We start from the raw sequence: 22,294 nt of genomic DNA on the forward strand, positions 1-22,294 counted from the left end.
TTAGAGTTCCTTTCAGTAAGTTTTCAGTTAATACGTATGTAGAAGATACTAAGTTTTTAACATAAACTCAGCATTGTTATGTTCATGTTGTGTTTAATAATATTTATTTTTAATTATAACTAATTTTAACTTTTACCACTTCCATCCAAAAACAAATCTCTGACAGTAAATGAAAAGAGAGAAAGCATATGTTAAGAAAGCTCATCAATGCATTTTAGTTAATGCTTCAACACTCAGTATTGTTATTATTATTGAGTATTGATAACTTCAGGCTTTTAACCACGTCATCATGAAATGTACAAATGCTTCTCCTGTTTCATCTGTCTGCACCAGCGCTGGTTTGGAAGTAGCAAATCAAAGGATAAACTGGTCTAATATAACTTTCAGCATTTGCAAACGTGTGTGTCACATCTATATTTTGTGACCATGTGCTTCCTTCTGTATCATATCCTTCATGCTGTAAGCAGGAGAACTTGTGGTATCTGTAACACTGTGTGGGGTTTTTGTTCAGCTTTCCCATGTGTCTGTGTCACTGTGTTGACTCACAGCGCAGAAATACAAGCCATTATCTGCTGCCACCAGTTTCCTCACTGTGAAGGTGCCGTTCTGGTAATCAGGCTTAGTGGCTGAAAACTTCTCTGTGCTGAAATCTCCAAAATCGTGGACTTGTTTGCCGGTCATTGTGAACACTACGAGCTGCATCATCTGTCCGGGCAGCTGTCGGTACCAGTACATCTGACTGTGACCGTGATCTTTACTGTGGCTGCATTTTATTGTTGCATCGCCTCCTTCTTTTTCCCACAGTGTTGAATCTTGTTGGACGTCATTCCCCACAGTTAAACCTGTGTGTGGACAGTAAATATTAACATTTTATATTGCACAGTATACGAGACTAATTTAAGAAAAACCCTGATTGTTAATCTTCCTAATTTACCTTCCATCCAGAGCATGAATACCAACAAGCTGAGGAGGCTGTGTTTGATCATGTCCATGTTTTAAAAACCTCATACAGTCTCATACTATATAATCCGTCTGTGTGGAGACTGAGATATAAATGAAGAGTTGCAGGAAGGTGTGTCTCTGCATGTGTGTGACGACGATGACATAAATGTCGTGATCAGTAACTCTGTCGAACCAGAGGAGCTCAGGTTTGTACAGAACTGAACATTTTGAAGCAATGGAGGATGATATTATTCTCCCTATACTACGCAGTGTGAAGCAGAAACATCCGTGAGTGACTGTGGTTGTTTGATTCCAGGTGGTTGTCGTAAACGTTGGCAGTAAAAAAAAAAACACAGAGGTGATGGTGGTTTATAGATATCATGTTTCATTTTTAACATTATAGTTGTTGACTCTGTCACAGGATAGTAGAAGATCTGTGTCTGTGAACGTAAAGTTATAGGACGTTAAATCTGACATCTGATGTGAGAAAAGTCCAGCAAGTGAAATGGACTCGACAAACAACACGGTTCAGATATGGGATGTCATGCTTCACATATTGAAAAAGGAATATCTTCTTAATTGGAGAGAAACTGTGTCATATAAAGATGTTGTTTTGTTTAGTTCAAGGTTCAAGAGTCTTTATTATCCCCTTGGGGCAATTTGTTTCACAGCAAGCAGCAAACAGCAAACATGCAACAAACACATCCAAAAAATCCTTCAACTTTGTTATCATTATTATTATATTTTTAGTTTAGGTTAGTTTATATTCTATTATGTTAGTGCATTCAGGAATTCATTCATACACAATTTAATGCATATTATTTCATAGATCGAAAAAATAAATGCCTACCCTTATTTCTTCCCATTAGACCAATATTTTAAGATATTTATAATTTCATTGTTGCCAAAAAAGTGTTTCCAAAAGTAGCATTAAGACCCTATAATCATCATGTGAAGTTAGTTAGTTAGTTAGTTAGTTAGTTATGTGATTGAAGCTGTCAAACAAAAAGGAAAATGTTGATGTAAGATGGTGAAAATAAACTGAAATGACATTTAAACAGCAGGTTTCTCAAAATATACAGATGTCGGTGGGATCAGATTCTTTGCTGTTGTTTAAATGGAAATCTGTTCTTATGCTCAGGGAGAAATAAGATATCATAAATGCAATGTTGCAATAAAATGTTAAGTCAATGATGCATGTTTTCTGTCTGAGGAGAAGTGTATGGTTCCCTCTATGGGTCATTAGAGGAACTGTTGGCCTCTGTTCACTGTGACACCACTCGTTGGGTATTTGTGCAGCTGTCTCAGTCGCCTTTATCACTGTGTTCACTCACAGCACAGAAATACACCGCGCTGTCGTCAGGCTGCAGCTCCTTCACCGTCAGAGATCCAGTCTCAGCATCGTTCTTCTCTGCTGGAAATCTCTCCTTGCTGAAGCCACTTTTATATTCATGGGCGGCATACGCAGTTGTGTAGACTATTTGCCTCATTCCCTCCCCTGGCCGCTGCCTGTACCAGTACATCTGTCCATATGTGCTGCCCTTAGTGTGGCTGCAGTTTATTGTGGCAGACTGACCCTGATACTGCCACACCAGAGGAGACTGGTTGACATCACTGCCGTCAATTAGACCTGTAAATTAAAAAAAATAAAAACAAGTTACAGGACCACTGGTGTCATCAATATCAAACACTGTTTTCAGAGTGATGATGTACAGTACCTACAACACAGAACAGAGCTGCAGAGAGTTGGATCAGACCTGCTGCCATCATCATCGTCCTCGTTGTGTTGTGATGAACCACAGCTTCAGTCAGCTTGTGATGGGAGATAAAAGGTTGTAGGAAGGAACCTCCACTAACTTGTGATGTGATTAAACTGTCTCTGTCACTGTGCTTGAGGTCCCCCTAGTGTGCAATGATTAAAAAAAACTTCTTTTTTTTTTAAACTGAGTGCACTGGGGATTAGTGTTGACTCACAGCATAGAAATGTGCTTCACTGTGATCGTCCCACTCTTTGTTATATGCTAAATATTGTCTCAATGGGACAAGATGGGGACTTTCTGAGTTTCTGGGCTTGAATGTCTCCATGCAGGACACACAAGCTGTGGAGATACTTGACTGCACAGATCAGTCTCTGCTGTGTAGGAAAACTCAGTGGGAAGACGTCCAAAGTGTTTGAGAAGGGAGTGACGATCTACTAATGAAGGACTTCAATATTTATAAACTGCATGGATCTAAATCAGAGATGAAGAAAAACAACCTTGTTCTCAGTGTGGCAGCTGCATTTATCATCCTATTTGATTAGTTTTGACAGAGTAAAGTAAAACAACTGTACTATTTTGCAGGCCATGAAATATTATGTCACAACATATGCAACAAACATAATGTGGCTAATTAACATAATCAACATTATTGTGCACAGTAAATAAAAGTTAACTGACTGCCGGACTTTTAAAAAATGAATAAATTATGTTGTTGCCTTCTTGCTTATAATATTGTTATTTCTATTCTTTCTATTTAAATCTTATGTAACAATATTATGATTCTGGACCCCAGAAGGACTGGCTGGTTGTCTAGACATCAGCTAATGTAACAAATGAACAAATAAATCGGCACAACAGAGTGAAAAAGAAGAAGTGGGGGCTCTTTTATTTATTTATTATTATGTATTATCTATTTGTTATTATAGGGTCTATTTTTTAAATGTATTTATACCGTAAGCTGCTGGATCTCAGTAACACATTTCATTCCTTCATGTTAAATGACAATAAACTGAACTGAACTGAATTGAGCAAATAGCTAAATAAAGATACTAACACTTGATTATCCTGGTGAATGTGTGTGTCATGTTAACAGATGTAAAACTACCACCCATCCAGTATTTATGAGGACTGAATGACTACGCAGTCTGTAACTGATTCAATACAAGACTTGGTCTGTTAATGTCATGATGGTGTCTTCCTCTTTTACTTTGCATACAAGTTGATGGATCTTATCTCTAAGGGATCAGGGAGACTGTCTCGTGTTCGCAGTCAGTGTGGCTGCTTCATACAGTTATAAACCTGTATAATAATGTATCATGAAACTACACAAATGTTTTGAGCATAGTTTATTGGAAAAACATTCAAACTCAGTTTTGTCCACCCCACTCTCGAGTTAACACGACCCGCACACACACACACAGCGTATGGCAGTGGGCAACATGTCCTGCATATTCCTATCTGTGTGTAACAGCCAGGGACCACACAACAAGCACTTCATCATCATCATCATCATCATCGTCACTAGCACTGGATGTGATATGAACCAAATGATTGTCATTCTGTTTGCAGCAGGTGGCGCTGTGAGCAAGACAAGTCAACGTTGGAGAAAAGTTTTTTTTTTTTATAATGGAATTAAACCCACTTCCTGTTTCAAACTCCACAGAAGCCACAAAAGGCTTCTTGACTGGAAACTCACTATTTTTGGGAAATAAGTATCAAGTTCAGAGGGACGTTGTTGTTGTTGCTGTCGTTGTTGTTGTGACCACATGAGAGGAAGATGGATCGGACAACAGAGCTATAACCACTTCCTGTTGGAGGTTTGGCCGTGGCTCAAGTACTCATTGTTTTCACAAGACATTTTCTGACCATCTTTGACTGTCAAGTGACCTGAGAGCAGCAGATCATTACAACTACTACTAAATATGAGCCAGAGATTTAGGGGGGAGTTGGGTTTTCATGGCAAATCCGAACTAAAACTACAAAAAAAAACCAAAGATCTTCACAATTTAATGTTGCAAAGGTCTTATAATGAGACTGACTGAATATGTGAGGTTGCTCTCTAGGAGTTTCTTAAAGTTTCTGAGGTCTGTAAATGGAATTGGAAGGAAATTACACCAAAAAATGGCAATTAAATTAAGAATAATGGACTTACTGTTGGGTTTAGACTGTGTTTAGGCCCATGTTTCATATGCCCACTGATATTTATGTATATATGGGGGTAGGCAAGGCCCCTTTGAAATTGTTTTAGGTGGCACTGTAAAGCCATTTTGCCACCTCTTTAAATATGTAAATTGTCAGCAGACCTGACGCATGTGCAATGATAAAGCCTCCACAAAGGCGATTCGTTTGTCCAAAGTAAAAATCATAATTATTATTATTACCATAATTATAAAACAGCGAGATTTCAATGATAAACATACTTTGTAAAAAAGTTGTTAAACCAATATGTAATAAACAAAAAAAAAAAAAAAGAAGCAAAGTCTTCCTCCAGTTCAACAGACAATTTCATACAGTATTTGTGTTTGTTTGTTGTATTTCTCACCAACACATTGACAGTTGGGCATCGATTGCAAAAAGGCAGAGAGACAAAGACAAAACACAACATCATATTGAGAGAGAGAGAGAAAGGTACAAAGAGTCTGAGCATCTTTCAGTGTTCATAGTTTGCAGAGAGAGTTTTGATAGCAGAGGCAGGATGTGGAGTCAGAGACGAGATGATGATAGTGTGCATTTCGGTGCCTTGTATAAAACCCTAAAACTTGCCACCAACCAACCAACCAACCAACCAGGCTGAAACTTTGAACACAGAAAATCTGGACATTTTCCTTTTCGTTCATCTACAATTAGAAAATAATAAAAATGTACAAAAACAGACTGAAAAAAAAACAACAAACAACAACACTAAAACTTGAATCCCACCCCTTTTTACTGGAATGGCTTGATTTTTCAGTGAGATACTGGGTCGAACAAGGACACTGCTATGACTTTTTTCCACCGCACAAAGACCGCACTGTCCCGTGCCGCCGGGCCTCAGTACAGTACGAGTTTGGTACACTGCAGCTTTTCCAGGCTGCTTTCAGACCCTCATGGACCCCCAACCCCCCCCACAAAAAAAAAAAAAAAACCCAGTTGTAAAGGTTCAGTCTCTCCACACACCAAAATTCAAGACTCCTCACTCATTTAACTTAATCTCAGGTAGGCAGAGGTGATACGATAAATTAATTAAACGATTAGTTGATCCAGAGAAAAATTACAGGCAGCTATTTTGATACATGTCTCTTCTTAAATCTATCTTCAATGTAATACTATATGCTATTGATATACAGTATATACTGCATACTAATCTTTTTTTTTGCAGTTAGTATATGGAAAAATCAACATAATTAACTATTTTATAATTAGTGGAAAACGTGATTGAGTCAGACACAATGAATACAACTTTTTTTTCTTTTTTTTCTTTCACCCCCAGCTCCTCAGTTTCCTTTGTGCATTGTATTGCAGGGCAGTAGTAGTGTTCGTCATCATTGTCCACAACACACTGAGAAATCAAGGTGTGTTTAAGTCAAAATACTGATTGTTTTGAGTATGGTTAAATTTATTTTGGCACTTTTTCAGCGGGAACTTACAACATACACAAGGCGTACTTATAATTAAGTATGTATTATGGAGTTGGGACACAGCATTGATGTCATCCGCAGCTTATGGCCCTTCTCTTCCTCTAGGGAGTTTGTCATTTCCTGTGTTAAAGCAGCTTTGTGAGCGGCTCCTCAGAGGAAACTCGTGCTAGGAACTTTTTTTTTTTTTCGGAGGACTCCCAATGGTAAGATAAGATCCTTTGTGAAAAGCCTCGGTGTGCAAAGAGTCTTGAACAATTTCAACAACACATTCCTGATATGCATAATAACCAGTGATAACATCAAGATCAAAAATGCGCAGTATGACGCCGACAACTAGAAAACACACTATTTTTTTTTTGTTTGTTTTTTTTTGCAGATTTTGGACCAAGGCACGAGGATAAGATAAATATGGCTTCCATACAGAAACACTGGGAGTGGAAATGCATTTTTATGACCCTTTTGAAGAAAAAAATACAAACACAAGGAAGTCTGTTGACCGTCATACGTAGACCAGAAGGAGACGCTGGCAGGTTGTGGGTGTGATTGGTGTTATTGGTCTTATAGTCTTTGGAGACTCGGAGTTAGCGGTTGCTCCTCATGGCCTCCTTGGCTGCCAGGATGAGGGGGGTGAGGCTGGACAGGGGCTTGGCCAGCTTCAGGAATGGATGCTATACGGACACACACACACAAAGGAGTTCATACATGAATACCATAATAAGCTGAGGAGTGAGATGAACATTTCATCACATCAGTTAGTAAGAAACACATCACACGAAAAGCTCAAAAGAATAAAAATAGCTCAAATATACCTGAATTTGGTCACTAATAAAGGAAAATTAGGTCCTGAGTGTTAATTGGCTCCAGTTTCCAAGCTAATTTATAGTTATAAAAATTAGGTTAAAAACTTCCATGTGGTACCATTTTCATTGCTCTACTGTACTTTCGAAGTTATAAGGCATCATGATCAGACACACCTTAGGCAAATATACTCCCCTGTGCATAGATAATTATAAATCTTTATCATGGAATATCTTGGAAACTTTAGCCAACCAGTAATTATCACCTGTTTTCTAATTCATCTAACCGAAATATGTATGAAGTAATTACCACATTTTATCTCGAAGGTCCAAAATTTCCCAACATTTGTAGACCAGAGAATTCGGTGACACTAAATGACTCAACATTTTACACTCTGGATACATATCTTTTGGTTTTTGAACTATTGTTTAGACACAGTAAACAACATGTATATCTTGGATTTTAGGACTTTAAAATGGACATGTTTCACTCTTTTCTGACATTTTGTAGATCTCGTCCTCAAATCGTCACCAAGAAAGTGAATGTGTAATTTCCAAAATGCCAAATTATTATTTAAAGCCCGGTTTACACTTATAATTTAACCAAATATATGTCTTTCCCTTAGGTGGTTTTGAACAATCTAATATCAGATCTCTCTCTATAATGCTTCTTGGCTAAAATTAATGTTCCCACTATGCAGCCATTTCAATAAGGGATCCATGTTTGAATGACAAAACTGTCGACAATCTCCTCGTTTCAGCCTTTTAGACGTGAGGCTGTGAGTCTTCACCAGCATCGACAGACGTTTTTTGTCAGGTTTTCCTCACATTTCCGAGGCAATCTGACTGAACAAACAGCAAACGAATCAACGATGAAGAGCTGCTTGTCTTACCTGCAGCAGCTCTCTGCCTGATCCTCGTTTCTCCACGTCCATCTCCAGACAGCGGGACAGGAAGGACCTGAAGACGGGGGACAGCTTCTCTGGACTCTGCAGCTCAGGAGTCCCGTTGGTGGCGATTAAATACAAAGCCTAAAACGAGCACAACAGCGTGGTCAGAAGAGCAGTGTAATGTCATCTTTAATGCAGTGCAACATTAATTTGGTTTCTTCAGAGTAATCCCTGCATAATATTGTGGATATTTCTATAAAGATCTGACACTAATGATCAAATACGATGTTTAATAATCACACAGAGATAGAAACCAGGCAACAGACTGAGCTGATGTCATTAGTTGTGCAGGTATTTTGTCCTAAAGTGAAGAATTTAAATTTTGACCTCATGGTGGTGCTAGAGGAAACTTTTTTTATGCTCATTCTCCTCCCTGCACACACACACACTCACTCACCCTGAGAGGGTTCTCGTTGAGATATGGCGGCTCTCCCTCCACCATCTCTATGGCCATGATCCCCAAGGACCAAATGTCCACTTTGGGTCCGTAGGCTTTCCTGGTCACCACCTCGGGAGCCATCCAGTACGGCGTTCCCACCATGGTGCTGCGTTTGCTCTGCTCTGGAGTGATCTGAGCGCAGAAGCCAAAGTCGGCTGCGAAGAAAAAAAACATAATACATATGATATACAATGTTATCACGGTCCTGAAGATATACATCAGTGGTCTGTGGGATCTGTGTTTGTCTGTGTGTGCTTTTTCTTTCTCTGTCTCTATCTCTTACTGAGCTTGACTGATCCGTCCATCCCCAGCAGCACGTTGTCACTCTTGATGTCTCTGTGGATGACCTGGTTGGCGTGGAGGAACTCCAGAGCCTGAAGGACCTGAACGCAGAAAGGGAGAACTGTTAGCACGCTCCAAAAAGTGACATAGACAAACATATACCGGTATTTCTTTAAAAAAGGAGATTTTTTCTTCTCTTTTTTGTGCATGTTTTGGTAAAGACAAAGACATGAGAGCCTGAAGTAACTGGTGTTACTGTTTTATGGCGAGACACTACGGGCTGTTTTTTCATGCACGGATCAATTTTGAGATTTTGGGCTATTTTTCCTCCTTAACATGTATTCTTTCAGAAAAGTCGAAAGAAATGGTAGGAAATCCACGTAAAGGTGGTTATTTCACTTCATTTTGTCTTCTATCATCAGTAGATTTCTCCTAAATTCACCGAAAGTTAACATGCTACTGTGACGTACTGTGCTGTGCTTGTTGTCTGACCCATGTCATGTCAGGTATCATTGTAAAGCTCTCTCTCCCCTGAACAATGATGTAGATATATCATTCACAGCCTGATTTATAAACTACCTAAAAACAGGGCAAAATTACTAAAACAAGAATTTTGAAAGGGGCTTTATCCATTGTTCAGATTTCAGTTCTGGAAATATATGCAAATTAGTGCATATTTCATTAGATATGGCCTCATTTACATATTTAAACATAGTGTTAGTTAAGATTTTTACCATATTCACCTGTAGTGTCTCCCCTTAAAAGCCTGCTAATTATGATTTAAGTCTTTCATTTAAACAGGAAGTCTCACTGAGATTGGGAACTTCTTTCAAGTGACACAAAAGCAAATATACCGTTCATACACAGGCAGCCACACCTAAATCAATCAATTAATCAATCAGATTTCCACTGTGCAGTATGATTTGCAAATTGTGTGGTCCATTTATCACCATAAAGACTAACATTGAAGTAGATCATAAGGGCATTAAAAAGAAAAATGCCTCAGACTATAGGACTCCTCTGTACTGCTGCTAAATATTGCTTCAACTTTTTGTCCAGTTGAGATTCATCTCCTTTTCTCAGATGCTTAATAAACACAAAGCTCTTGTTCTAAATGAGCCGCATGAGATGATTTATCACAAAGTGGTTTACTGGTAGCTCTGTGGTGAAAATGTCTGTCTCCACCGAGTCTGTCTGTCTGTGAATATCTTGAGTTTATGCAACACAAGCGCTCTGACAGATCTTGACTGATAAACTTCTGTCAGCTCAGCCGTGTGAGAAGTGAACAGCCCTCCTACCTCTCTGCACACGGCGGCGATCTGAGCCTCGTCCATGCACGTCTCCGTCACAACGTCAGTTAGGGAGCCACCGGCCAGATACTCCATCACCACAAACAGCTCATCCCCGACAAGGAAACTAAACACACACACACACATAAATGCATGGATGATCAGATTATGTGTGTACTGTGTGGTTGTCTCCACAGTATGTATATAGTAGTAACTTTATTGTCAATCACACTATATAACATCAATTACACAGGGGATCGAAATTGCGGTTTCCCAAACTCCAAATGTGCAAATTAACATTCAACATATTTTTACCACACATATATAACATAAAAGTGAACACAGACATCAACAATAATTAAATAAACATAGATATACAGACAGATAGACAATGGCACATATGATATTGTGAAGTAATAATAAGGTGCAATATGAAAAGGTCGGTGTTACCTGTCTAAGAAATTGACGATGTTGGGGTTCTTCAGCTCCTTCATGACCAGGATCTCGTTGATAATTAGCTCCTTCTTCGGCTGCTTCTGCAGGTTGATCTGTTTAATGGCCACCTGTGAAACACAGCATCCTGTAAATGTGTTGCACCACACACACACACATATACACACAGTATATCTGGGGAATTGCAGGATGTGTTGGTTACACACTGCAAAAACTCAAAATCTTACCAAGAATATTTGTCTTATTTCTAGTCAAAACAAATCTAATTCTACTTAATATAAGACTCATCACATTTACAGTAAAAGTAGCTTGTTCTTAGACACTTTTTTACTTCTTTCAAGCACATTTTCACTTGAAATAAGTAGAAAAATCTGATAGTGGAGCAAGTTTTACTTATTTCAATTGAAAATGTGTTTGAAACAAGTGAAAATTATCTGAAAACAAGTACATTTTTAGGTGATGAGTCTTATTTTAAGTGGAAAGAGATTAGTTTTGACTAGAAATTATACATTTTGATAAGAAATAAGACAAATATAGTTTCTGCAGTGCATACTTATTCTGTTGCATCAATTTACGCATCATAAATTTGGATTTCCAAATTCAACAGAGACAAAGTTGCCAAGACAGACAATAAATATGTTCTTTAACGTGTTTTGGACGGAGCTGTATTCCTCTGATAAGGGTTGAATGCCGGGAACTGAAGTCTTGGAATTTCCCAGTCATTCTCGCCAAAATCTTCCCTTGTTTCCCAAGAATTTTCTTTTTTTTTTTTTTGCTGAGTCCGCCAGAGATTTATAGCATGCATGTGTTTGTGTCTTGAAAATTCTGCAGGTGGTTCAGGAAGTGGTTGAACTTTCTAGCAGCAGAGAGAGACACAATATGAAGCCACGTTACCTCTGCTCCTGTGGCAACATCTATGGCTGTGTAAACGGTGCCCGACGCCCTGGAAACAGGAAAAACAGAGACAGGTGAATTATTGTATGCACCGTAATATATTGTATTGTAATGTATTGTATACTATGTATTTTATAAGTAGGCATAGTACTGTTTTGTTTTTTTGTTTCTTTTTTAATGCATTTTAATTATTGTAGTGCTCAAGTCACCTGCCCCAGAAACTACGGTTGAAAATTTGCCAACTTGGCTAAACCGGCAAGTTTACAGAAATGTTTATTAATGTGCATTGTCTCTGTATATTTAAACCAATAAACTAAACTAAACTAAAGGCCTTTCCTTATTTTTTTTCCTAAAATCTATTTGTTTTCTGTTGTCAGTCCTCCAGCTTAACCTTCCCGTTTTATTCAGCCGGGATCAAACTCCTGCCAGATTTCAGCGCTTTACATCATCCTCACTTCTCACTCACCCCTGGCCGATCTTCTCATATCGAGTGTATTTCTTCTTAGGATCTCCGATGCTGACGATGGTTCCTAAGAGTGACCCAAAAAAAGAGAAAAAAAAGAAAAAAGGAAACTGGTAAGTCAGCTTTTCTACCGGAGCCAAAAATGGAAGTGGCTTCGCCTGTAGTGAGTCATTTTCAGTTTGTATCTGTGTGTGGTTGGCGTACTTAGTTTCTCCATAATTTCCTCATCGGTCATTTTGCCTCCTTTCTTCTTCTGTTTGTCAGCTGCCTTCTCCTCTGGAGCCGGGATTGGATCTATCACCGACCTCGTGTACACCTGACACAACATGGGAGAGACGAACAGTAGGTAGGTGGTTTTATATTTTCTTCTTTTGTAAAAATACTACAAAATAACATCTTGTTCTTTAAAGGGATAGTTCAACATTTTGGCAAATTGCCCCACTGCCATAATCCCTATAGTTTTAGCAGTAGGTTCGTTACCTTATTTGTCGGTGCAAGCTATTTTTAGAACGGCAGAGCAGAGCCGCGAGCTGCTCAGAGCTAAGCTACGGAGGCTAATGGGATTTCTTGGTTTCCCTCATCAAACTCATCAAATACATAATCCAACAACTCCAAAACGCTCTGGTGGACAAGTTGTGACCTCCACATTCACCACGCTATGAGATAATAACAGAACGTTACCAGACAGAGTTGTTTTAGAGGTAATTCATGCAAAACCGCTGACACATGTTGCCTTCAGGGACAGTTTTTCATCAAGCAGTCTCTGAATTTCCCTCTAAAACGGCTCTGTTTCATAACGTTCCATTATTATCTCATAGCGTGGTGAATGTACAGGTCACAACTTGTCCACCAGAGTGTTTTGGAGTTGTTGGATTGTGTATTTGATGAGTTTGATGAGGGAAACCAAGAAATCCCATGAGCCTCCGTAGCGTAGCTCTGAGCAGCTCGCGGCTCTGCTCAGCCGTTCTAAAAATAGCTTGCACCAACAATTAAAGGTAACGAACCTACTGCTATGACTATAGGGATTATGGCAATGGGCCAATTTGCCAAAATGTTGAACTATCCCTTTAAAATCACAATCTCCGTCATCGTGACTCACTGATTTTGTGTGTTCTGGCCGCGGGGCCACGACGGGAGGTGGCGTATCGTCATCGTCGTCGTCGTCGCCGTCTTTGCCACCTGACGGGGAGGTCACCGTACCCTGTTTACCTGGCTGCAACAGCAAACATACACAGGTAAGAGAGAGTGACATTCACTGAATTTACTGTATAGTTTAATGTGATTTTATGAATGAAAGTGGAAGTAACGAAAGAAAGCACTCACCGACTGCGAGTCTTTATCTGAAAGAGACAAAACAATGCAAAAAGACAGTGTGAGGATCGAGAAGGGAGTCTGCAGAGCAAAACCGCATGTGAATGTTTATTTATCTGCTGAAGTTAAAAAAAAGAAAAGAAAAGAAAATGGACCTGAGGCGGAAAAACTGAGGTATTTCTGTTTTCCACTGGTGGAGTCATAGAACTTGAGGATGTCGAGGACAGCCTGAGGATTTTGTTTCTGTTCTGATTTGCTGATGTTGGAGGTCTGGAGGAGACGGGCCCACTGCTCCGGCATGCCCTGCACAAACACACACACACACACACACACACACACATGAACTTACATATACAAAGATCTACACATGAAACAAAAATAACTCAGGTAATGCCTCCATGGAGGACGCTCCTGCAGCCGAGTGTGGACTGTAATCATCCAGCTGGTCGCTCTATAGTCTGGGAGTCCATCCAACATCCACACCACACAAACTGTTTTCTTATGTAGAGATTAATATTTACACTCACGAACTGTCAGTAAGAGCAGCTCAATAGAAGAGCAAAAGAGGTAATACTGTATGTTATATATGTTATTTTCTTTGACAAAATGTGCTATAATATTAATTTTAAGGGAAGATAAAGAGTCTGCACATTAAATAAGAAGCTGGAGAAGAGTGCTTTCGACAAAATCTGATTTGCACTTGTTGTTTTACATACAAGAGTTTACTAAGGATGGATGCACGTGAAGCTGGTGCAGCCTTATCAGAGTCCGTTTAATGTGACAAATATACAGTGCCGTGCAAAAGTATTCAATACTTTGTTGAACCACCTTTCGCTGCAGTTACAGCTCCAAGTCTTTTAGGGTGTGTCTCTACCAGCTTCTCACATCTACAGACTGACATTTCTGCCCGTTCTTCTTTGCAGAGCAGCTCCAGTTGAGTCAGACTGGATGGAGAGCGTCTGTGAACAGCAGGTTTCAAGTCTTGCAACAGATTCTCAGTAGGATTCAGGTCTTGACTTGACTGGGCCGTTCTAACACATGGATATGCTTTGATCTAAACCTTTCCATTGTAGCTCTGGCTGTGTGTTTAGGCTCGTTGTACTGCTGGAAGGTGAAAAAGTTCAATTTTGGTCTTTAATTTGTGAAAAATCTTGAACCCCATGTATCATTTTCCTTACACTTAACAATGATGCGAATGGTGTTCAAGATTTTTTTTTTTTACAAATTAAAGACCAAAATTGAACTTTTTGGCTGACATGCAAAACGTTATGTGTGGCAAAAACACTGCACATGAACCTGAACGCATCGTCCCCACGGTGAAACATGGTGGTGGCTTAGAGTTGATGGGAAGATGGATGGAGTTAAATACAAAGCAATACTGGGGGGAAAACCTGTTAGAGGCAGCAAAAGACTTGAGACCGGAGGTTCACCTTCCAGCAGGACAACCATTCACCATAAACATCCAGCCAGAGCTACAATGGAAAGGTTTAGATCAAAGCATATCCATGTGTTAGAACGGCCCAGGCAAAGTCAAGACCTGATTTTCTACTGAGAATCTGTGGCAAGACTTGAAACCTGCTGTTCACAGACACTCTCCATCCAGTCTGACTCAACTGGAGCTGCTCTGCAAAGAAGAACGGGCAGAAATGTCAGTCTGTAGATGTGAGAAGCTGGTAGAGACACAAACCAAAAGACTTGGAGCTGTAACTGCAGCGAAAGGCGGTTCAACGGTCAAAGGTGATCCCACCAAGATGTAAGACAGAGAGGTACAGAAAATATTTTCTGCTTGCAGCTATAAGACTTTTTAATTATCAATAGTGTGCAATAAATTGTTCTAATCTCAATTAGTGTTTTAATTATTTAAATCTGTTTTATTTAATGGTTTCCTTTGCTGTTTCCTTTTGTGTCTGTATGAATGCTGCTGCTGTGACACGACAATTTCCTTTACGGATTAATAAAGTATCTTGACTTGAACAATATATTCATATATATTCCTCCCTGACTCAGTGGGTTTGAATACATATGCACGCCACACTTTTCAGATTTTTATTTGTAAAAGATCTTCGACACCATGTATAATTTCCCTTCCACTTTACAATTATGTGCCACTTTGTGTTGGTAAATCCCAAAATACATTTAAGTTTGTGGTTGTAGCATGACAAAATGTGGAAAAAGCTCAAGGGGTATGAATACTTTTTCAAGGCATGACTGTAATTAAGCTCGTTCCACAGTTTTGAATTCAGAAGTGAAAATACTTACAGTGAATTCTCCGGTGACGGCGTCGAAACCCACATGGATGGTGTGTTCAAAGTCTGACGGGGAGGAAATCTCAGGTCTGTCCTTGTCCCGGTCCTTCTTCCTGCCTCCTGCAGCGAGATGTCAATGAGTTGGGTCATCCACTGTCACATGCACACTACCTTTTACTGTATATGTGTGTGTGTGTGTGTGTGTGTATTCTCCAAACCCTGCACCTTTCTCAGAGGCAAACATGGAGATGATCTTGTTTCTGGACTTCCTCTCTTCCGGTACGGACGGCAGCGGCCGAGTGTGATTGGCTGACTGGTTGTCCTTGGCTCCTCCTCCTTGGCTGCTCATCCTGACAGGGGGGGCGGGGGGCTTGTCCTCACACACTCCGCTGTCACACATCTACACACACGTACACCTGCAAAAAGTCGGGATCAAATCAGATGCACAAGTTTGAAATATGCACTGGAGAAGCACGGCGAGTCTGTTGCTGCTGCTGCACGCTCAATCACTGGTTCACCTCTTCCTGTTTTTTTTTTTCTTTTTCAACAATGCTAGTGAAAGCATGACATGCTACAGAGGAACAGCTGCACGTCAACTAAACTAAACCTTGACCTCCTTTGCAAACGTACACACACACACACACACACACACACGCACACAAATGCACAGACACTGAAACAATTGAACGCCAAATTAAAAGAAACTCACACCAAGACCAAACTAATCCATCCAGGCCATAATGTGTGTGTGGATCTGCCCTGAGTGCTGCTGGAGCGGAGGGAACACAGAGTGTGCGAGCAGGAAGCGAGCTGAATGGGCACGGTGACGTGTTGAGTCTCGTTCACGTTACAGATGAATGAGGAAGGAAAGGAGACAGCGAGAGAGAGAGAGAAAAGAGCGTCTGAGTCGAGTGTGCGACTGAGAATGGGTGAGATGGAGAACGAGAAGTGAGCTGGGTAGTTTGACATTTACGTCACAGTTCACTGAGCCGCTATGATTTTACATTAAATTAACCTTTTGACGTGTATAACCTACAGAACTGTGTTATAAACTGCACCAGCGCTACCCAATCCTTTCTGGCTTGTGATCCCACGCATAAAAGCTGAGTTCCCCTTTGTCTATGGGATGTTAGCAGTAGCACTTCCACCCTATGGGGCACAAAAAGGGTCAAATGCTACAAAAACATCACCTCTTGTTGGTGGATTTGACACTAAACTGTCCAACTGTATTTAAAGATGCAGCCTAATCCAATTTATTGTTCAGTTTTTACTTAAAACCTCCTGTGATGTCTTGATTAAACCATTGGAGGATGTACTTTGTGCTGCTGTTTCTGTGATTTAACCCACATTCAATGATGAAAACACACTTTTCCTGCAGACTTTTCATCCATAACTGTATTCTAAGTACAGTTATTCTAGCCCATGCGCAGGATCTGAGTTTCTTCCATTAGCCGAATATGGTGAAAAGCGAGACGGTAGTAGGCGCTCATGACATGCACGGATGCAGACAACGCAGACACGCGCACACACATGAAGCCAGCGACCACAAAAGCACCTCTCGTCTTTGCAGAGCAAGCAGTTTGATCGGCTCGGCTCTGAGCGGCGGCGAGGGGGCCTGCATTCTTGGTGACATCACAGCGCAGGAAACAGGAAGCAAACAAAGGTTTCCTCACTTCCTGTGTCTGACTGCCGATGACACGGTGCGAATTAAAAGCCTGGATAAAGAGATGCGTGTGAGGCAGGTATACTGTAGGCGCCTGCTCTGTGTGTGTGACTTCTTGTTCACATGAAAACCTTCTTCCTGTAGCTGCTCTGCTGACCCGAGTCACTTCTGGTGCTGAAAAACCACAAAATAAAAACAATAAAAAAAGAAAAAAAAAGTCACACTACACTCCCTCCCCCCCCCTCGCATGTGAAGATCTCTTGATATATTCACCTTCCCTTTACTCACCATCAGAGCTCTGCTTTGTCCTGCGTAATAATAATAACTGAGCCTTCGTAACCACAAGAAGACACATCAGCAGTAACTCGACTCAGCGTTACATCATCATCCCTCTCTCTTTCTTCTAAACGCTCTCTGTGCTGTGATGGGAGCTCTCCCGGCTGTGTTGCTATACCTGCGACGGCATTTCACACCTCATCTCAAAAATTCAACAGAGGCTCCAGACAGTCATTATAATAAACATTTATGTTATGTTATAACATTCATGTTCCATGTTTCCCACATTCTGTATCATAAACTAAACTGTTTTCTTGTATGTAACAACATCTATTGCACGTCTGCACGTCCTGAGTGAGGGATCCCTCCTCTGTTGCTCACCCTGAGGTTTCTCCAATTTTTCCCTGTTAAAAGGGTTTTCCATGGAGTTTTTCCTCAGTGGATGTGAGGGTCTAAGGACAGAGGATGTTGTTGTGATGACATGTAAAGCCCTTTGAGACAAACAGTTTGTAAAAAACGGGCTATACAAATAAAATTGCCTTGCCTTGCCTTGCCTAAACGACAACCTGAGGAGCCAGTCCACCTATAGAAGCATCCCTACGTCCCCTCAGGAGTTTCACCTTTTTCCTTATAAAAGCTGCCGAGGACTCACCTGTTAGTTGTTTCTTCTGTGTCTAACAGAAGACCAAGTAAAGAATAAAAAATTATCCGTATTCCCAGTCCCAGAGCGTGTGTGTTGTGTGTGTGTGAGTGAGTGTGCGCCTCCTTCCCCCAGTGTATAGTTGTCTACTTTGCTCTCGTGGCTCTTTTTTACCCTGGTCCTGTCTCTTTTTTCCCCGTCTTCAGGGCAGGTCTTAGCAGGCTGCCTCATTCCTCAGCAATATGGGATGGGACAAGTGTATTCTTGCCCTGGCAGGATAAAATTAGCCCTAGCCTCAGACTTAATGTGCATTTTGAAAAGCGTGTGTGTGCGTGAGTGAGTGTGAGTGAGTGTGTGTCAGTGTGTGTGTGTGTGTGTGTGTGTGTGTTTTGGATTGAACACTGGGTGCTGGCTGGCCAGGCCGAGACAAGTTGTCTCTCTGTAGGAATTTCATAGCTGCAGGGCTGCAGCAGGCATGTGCTCCTGTTGATCTCCCCCCCCCCTCTCTCTCTCTTTCACACACACACACACACACATATGCACAAGGCCTCTCCACACGCAGGGACCCCATGTCACACACACATTCCCTGCCCTAAAACACACACACTCCCCCCTTTCCAACAGGCGCTCCATTGTGAACACTTGAACCTCTTTTCTATAGCTGCGGGCTACGTTACAGAGCACAGCAGTGAACTCTCTGAGGGGAGCGGGCAGGTGCACACATCAGCACTGCAGGCTACACTCGTGTATCTGTGTTAATATCTACTACTGTCTGGCACGATTAATGTAATGGGTTCATTAGCTCGTATCTCAACAGAAGAACCACACATTAAAACCATTAAACGTATAAACAGGGACAGAGTCTTTATGCTAAGCTATAAGGGTAACGGCCTCGTGGCTCCAGCACCAAATAATCATTTCTCTGTCTCTCAAAAGAAGATTTAAAGTTGTATTTTTCAACAAAATATCAGTAAGTTAGGGATACACCATTGCATGGGATGAACATCGGTATCCTATCGGCCGATATTCGCCTCATTAACTGCCATTAGAAAATACTGGTGGCAGTGGCCGATGTTAATCTGTTATGTGGCATATTGTGTTGACTCTTGTTTTTTCTCTTTTTTGAGGGGGGTGTGATTCTGCCAAGACGCCAGATAAGAGGACACGTCATGCACAATCAATTTGTTAAAGTTAAGTGAGCAAAAATGTAGTTTTTTTGTAAGTAATGAAGATTTCTTGGTTTCCTTTGCACAAAAGAGGGATAAACAACAGAGAAAAACATCAATACCAGCGTCAGCCATCGGCCAAATGATATTTTAAACATTATTGACTTAGTAGTATTGACTTAGATGGTACATCCCTACAGAAATTATAACCCATATTGATATGCTGCACATTATCTAGTTGATGTTTTTATAATCAAATTATATTCAAATAGTATGCTATTCATTACAAATTATTGACATAGCCTAAAGTGACATATTGACGAAAACTAAACACAACTCCGCCAACACCGGTAGATCCTCCCCAGAATGAGGGAATAAATAAGCTCCATAAAATGCTTCTTTATAAAAGAAAAATAGATATTTATAACTGTACAGCTTATCTAGCCTATACAGCATGAAGACAGGGAGCACGGTAAGAAGGGAAATTATCTCCAGAAATAAGACAGATCTGGCTCTATAGTCTGTCTGAAGTAGCACATCGTCATGTTTAATCAATCACTGTCAACACAGTTTCTTCTCTACTGATGTGGATTTGTTCCATGTCCAAATGTCAGCTGCACATTTCATTCACATTCCTGTCTCTGAGCCGGTAATTTACTTATTTTTTCTGCTGATTTATTCCCTCAAACTCTGCATTCTTGGTAACCAGAACCACACAGACTATCTTACATCCAAGCAGCTCTCATCTCTCCATATCTGTCCTCAATCGATCCACACAGAGAAACATCATCGCCGTCGTCTCATCTCATCCCTCCCCGCCCTCTAGTATATATATAATTTCTATTCCTCATTCTCTGCGCTCTTGTTGTAGCAGAGGCACTTTCTATTCCCTGTGATTGGTCCCCGTCAAGGGAAGCCCACTTCCTCATCCTGGAACTCCCCAAGCGCCTCGAGAGGTCACAGGACCCGGGCCTGCCAACCAGAGCGCTGCAAACACGTTCGCCGAGGTGTTTACAGGAAGTGGACAGCAGGCCTTTTGTATTTGGCTTCTATAAAAGGAAATTCTGCAGAGGACTTCCTGGAAGGAGTGATGAAGCTGACACACAAACACACACACATAAGCCACTTCCACCCCCCCTTTCATTCAATGACACAGAAAAAGAAAATATACACAATCCAACATAAAAAAGCACACATATACACACACACTGACTATACACTGAGCCCAGTAGCTGCTACAGTCACTTCACTGATTATGGGTCTGGCAAGTTGAACGAAGCGTAAACACACACTGCCCATGCAGCTGCACACCCACACTGAGCACCTTATCCTGTTATTCAAACAGCTGCCTCACCCCTGTGTCAACATTATGACTGATCAAAATCACCAACCTGGCAACCTGAGGTCCGTAGGCAACTGTCAGAGCCCGAGAGAGAGACCACAGTTTGGACCAGGTACAAGAGCCGCCTCAGGCCTCACAGCTGAGGTCTTGTTAAGTGTTCGGGGGTCTGGAGCGAGGAATGACAGTGGTTCAGTGTGTAACCTGGAGGATTAACAGTCTGGACTATTAAATCACAGATTTTTTTGTGTTTGTGTGTGTGTGTAGCATTCACAGGCAACCTCGGAGCCAGGATTTTTCAGAAATACTGCGGTTTTCCAGAGTCCAGACTGTCCCTGTGAAACCCACATTGTTCCAGTTTTCCACAGCCAAAAGAAACATATTCCCACAGCCTGTTTTGGCTGATTTACAGAACTAAATCCAGAAGTATTCACTTGAAGGCAAGAAATAAAAACTTACAATACACATACACTATATTTCAATGTGGGGTTATGTACATTTACAGTGTCTTCTGCTTGATTAAATCACATAAATCAGCTTCTGGGCTGCTAGTTAGACATTTAAAGGCCCATTTATGTCATGTAGACCAGCCTCTGCCTCTTGTTATCACAGCTGTTTTGTATAAACATCGCATGTTATTACAATACTGTAGTGTCCATGTGGACTGTCATTACTTCTAATTAAAAAGCAAAGCAAACCTCAAGTCCCACTAACCCAGTAAGTAGCCTACTGGATGTCTTTGCCTGCTGAGCTGCTTTTTTTTTTAGTCTTATACCCCTTCAAAGCTACAGGAAAACAATTATTGCTTCCTGTGTCAAATAAAATAAGCAAAAATAAGTATAAATGTGTTGAATGAAGAAGTCTAAACTCACCGGTTGTCTGTCAACCGCAAACTATCAACCACACTCCGGTCAAACTCCTGAAACTCCGCCCCGTCTCTGCAGATTTTTCAGTCCGTGTTTTTTTTTTTTTTTTTTTTTAAAGTCCAGATTTCACGCTGAGATTTCACGGACGGTCCCGGTCGGTGGCGTGAAAAACTTAGCTAATTCGTGTCCTTTCTTCTTCAAACACACGGCGCCGTAACTAACTATTCCCCCCGGTTCTCTCTCTCTCTCTCCCCCCAGATGAGAGCCGCTCAGCCTGGTTCAGTCTTCAGCTCGACCCGGGGAGGAACCAGCCTGGCGAAGAGGAAGCGGAACGTCGTAGAAACAAACAGAGGAATCGGAACCTCGCGGCTTCCGTAGCGCAGCGCTCACTATGGGAAAAACTCAAAAACTCAAAGGGCGGGTAAAGCGCGAAGCAGCACTCGTGTGTTTACATCAAAAGTCACCGGAAACTGTGTCCTTGATTTCAAAATAAAATCTGCAACATTTTCTTACTATTTTGTCCATGGCTAAAGCTGCTGACTTGATTAACAGCGTTTAACAAAACTTACAGTCAATTTAGATTTAGATTTAGATACAAAACAAAACAAAACAAAACAAAACAAAACAAAACAAAACAAAACAAAACACATAACACATAATAAAACAGAGAAAAGGTGCAGGTATTCCAAATGAAAATCCACACAGGGCAACCAATGAATGAATAATAAGTTAATAAATGTTTTTTTTTTCTGTTAGAATCAGAAAAGTCTTTATCAAGAGCAGTATAGGTCACTTTGTAGCACAAGGAACTTGACATGGTGTCAGGTGCAAACACAAAGGTACGAAAACATAGTTAAAAAAAGTAGCGAAGGAAAATAGAAATGAGATAAAATAAATTGAA

The 22,294-nt window shown here is 40.8% G+C and overlaps 1 protein-coding gene and 1 gene segment (V, D, J or C); both read right to left on the reverse strand.

Moving 5' to 3' along the window:
• Positions 1–2,246: 2,246 nt before the first annotated feature.
• LOC311005938 (T cell receptor beta variable 7-2-like) lies at positions 2,247–2,715 on the reverse strand. The segment is given in 2 exons: positions 2,661–2,715; positions 2,247–2,572 (listed from the first exon to the last, which is right to left on the reverse strand).
• A 1,380-nt stretch (positions 2,716–4,095) lies between these two features.
• LOC311005630 (serine/threonine-protein kinase PAK 2-like) lies at positions 4,096–21,696 on the reverse strand. Of its 5 annotated transcripts, none has more exons than XM_083998109.1 (16): positions 21,400–21,696; positions 20,580–20,696; positions 15,669–15,859; positions 15,457–15,563; positions 13,353–13,500; positions 13,210–13,226; positions 12,986–13,099; positions 12,091–12,202; positions 11,890–11,953; positions 11,424–11,472; positions 10,527–10,639; positions 10,086–10,203; positions 8,789–8,888; positions 8,464–8,660; positions 8,010–8,147; positions 4,096–6,987 (listed from the first exon to the last, which is right to left on the reverse strand). In XM_083998109.1, the coding sequence occupies exons 3-16, from the start codon at positions 15,841–15,843 to the stop codon at positions 6,901–6,903; spliced, it is 1,539 nt and encodes a 512-aa protein (XP_083854235.1). In that variant the 5' UTR covers positions 15,844–15,859; positions 20,580–20,696; positions 21,400–21,696; the 3' UTR covers positions 4,096–6,900. The 5 variants fall into 5 exon arrangements, with proteins under 5 accessions (XP_083854235.1, XP_083854236.1, XP_083854238.1 ...); XM_083998110.1 differs by having other exon boundaries at positions 20,580–20,731; XM_083998112.1 differs by lacking the exons at positions 20,580–20,696; positions 21,400–21,696 and adding exons at positions 16,153–16,280; positions 18,035–18,842.
• Between the last annotated feature and the right edge of the window lie 598 nt (positions 21,697–22,294).

The sequence above is a fragment of the Trachurus trachurus genome (assembly GCF_905171665.1).
Source record: "Trachurus trachurus genome assembly, chromosome: 22".
Lineage (NCBI taxonomy): Eukaryota > Metazoa > Chordata > Actinopteri > Carangiformes > Carangidae > Trachurus > Trachurus trachurus.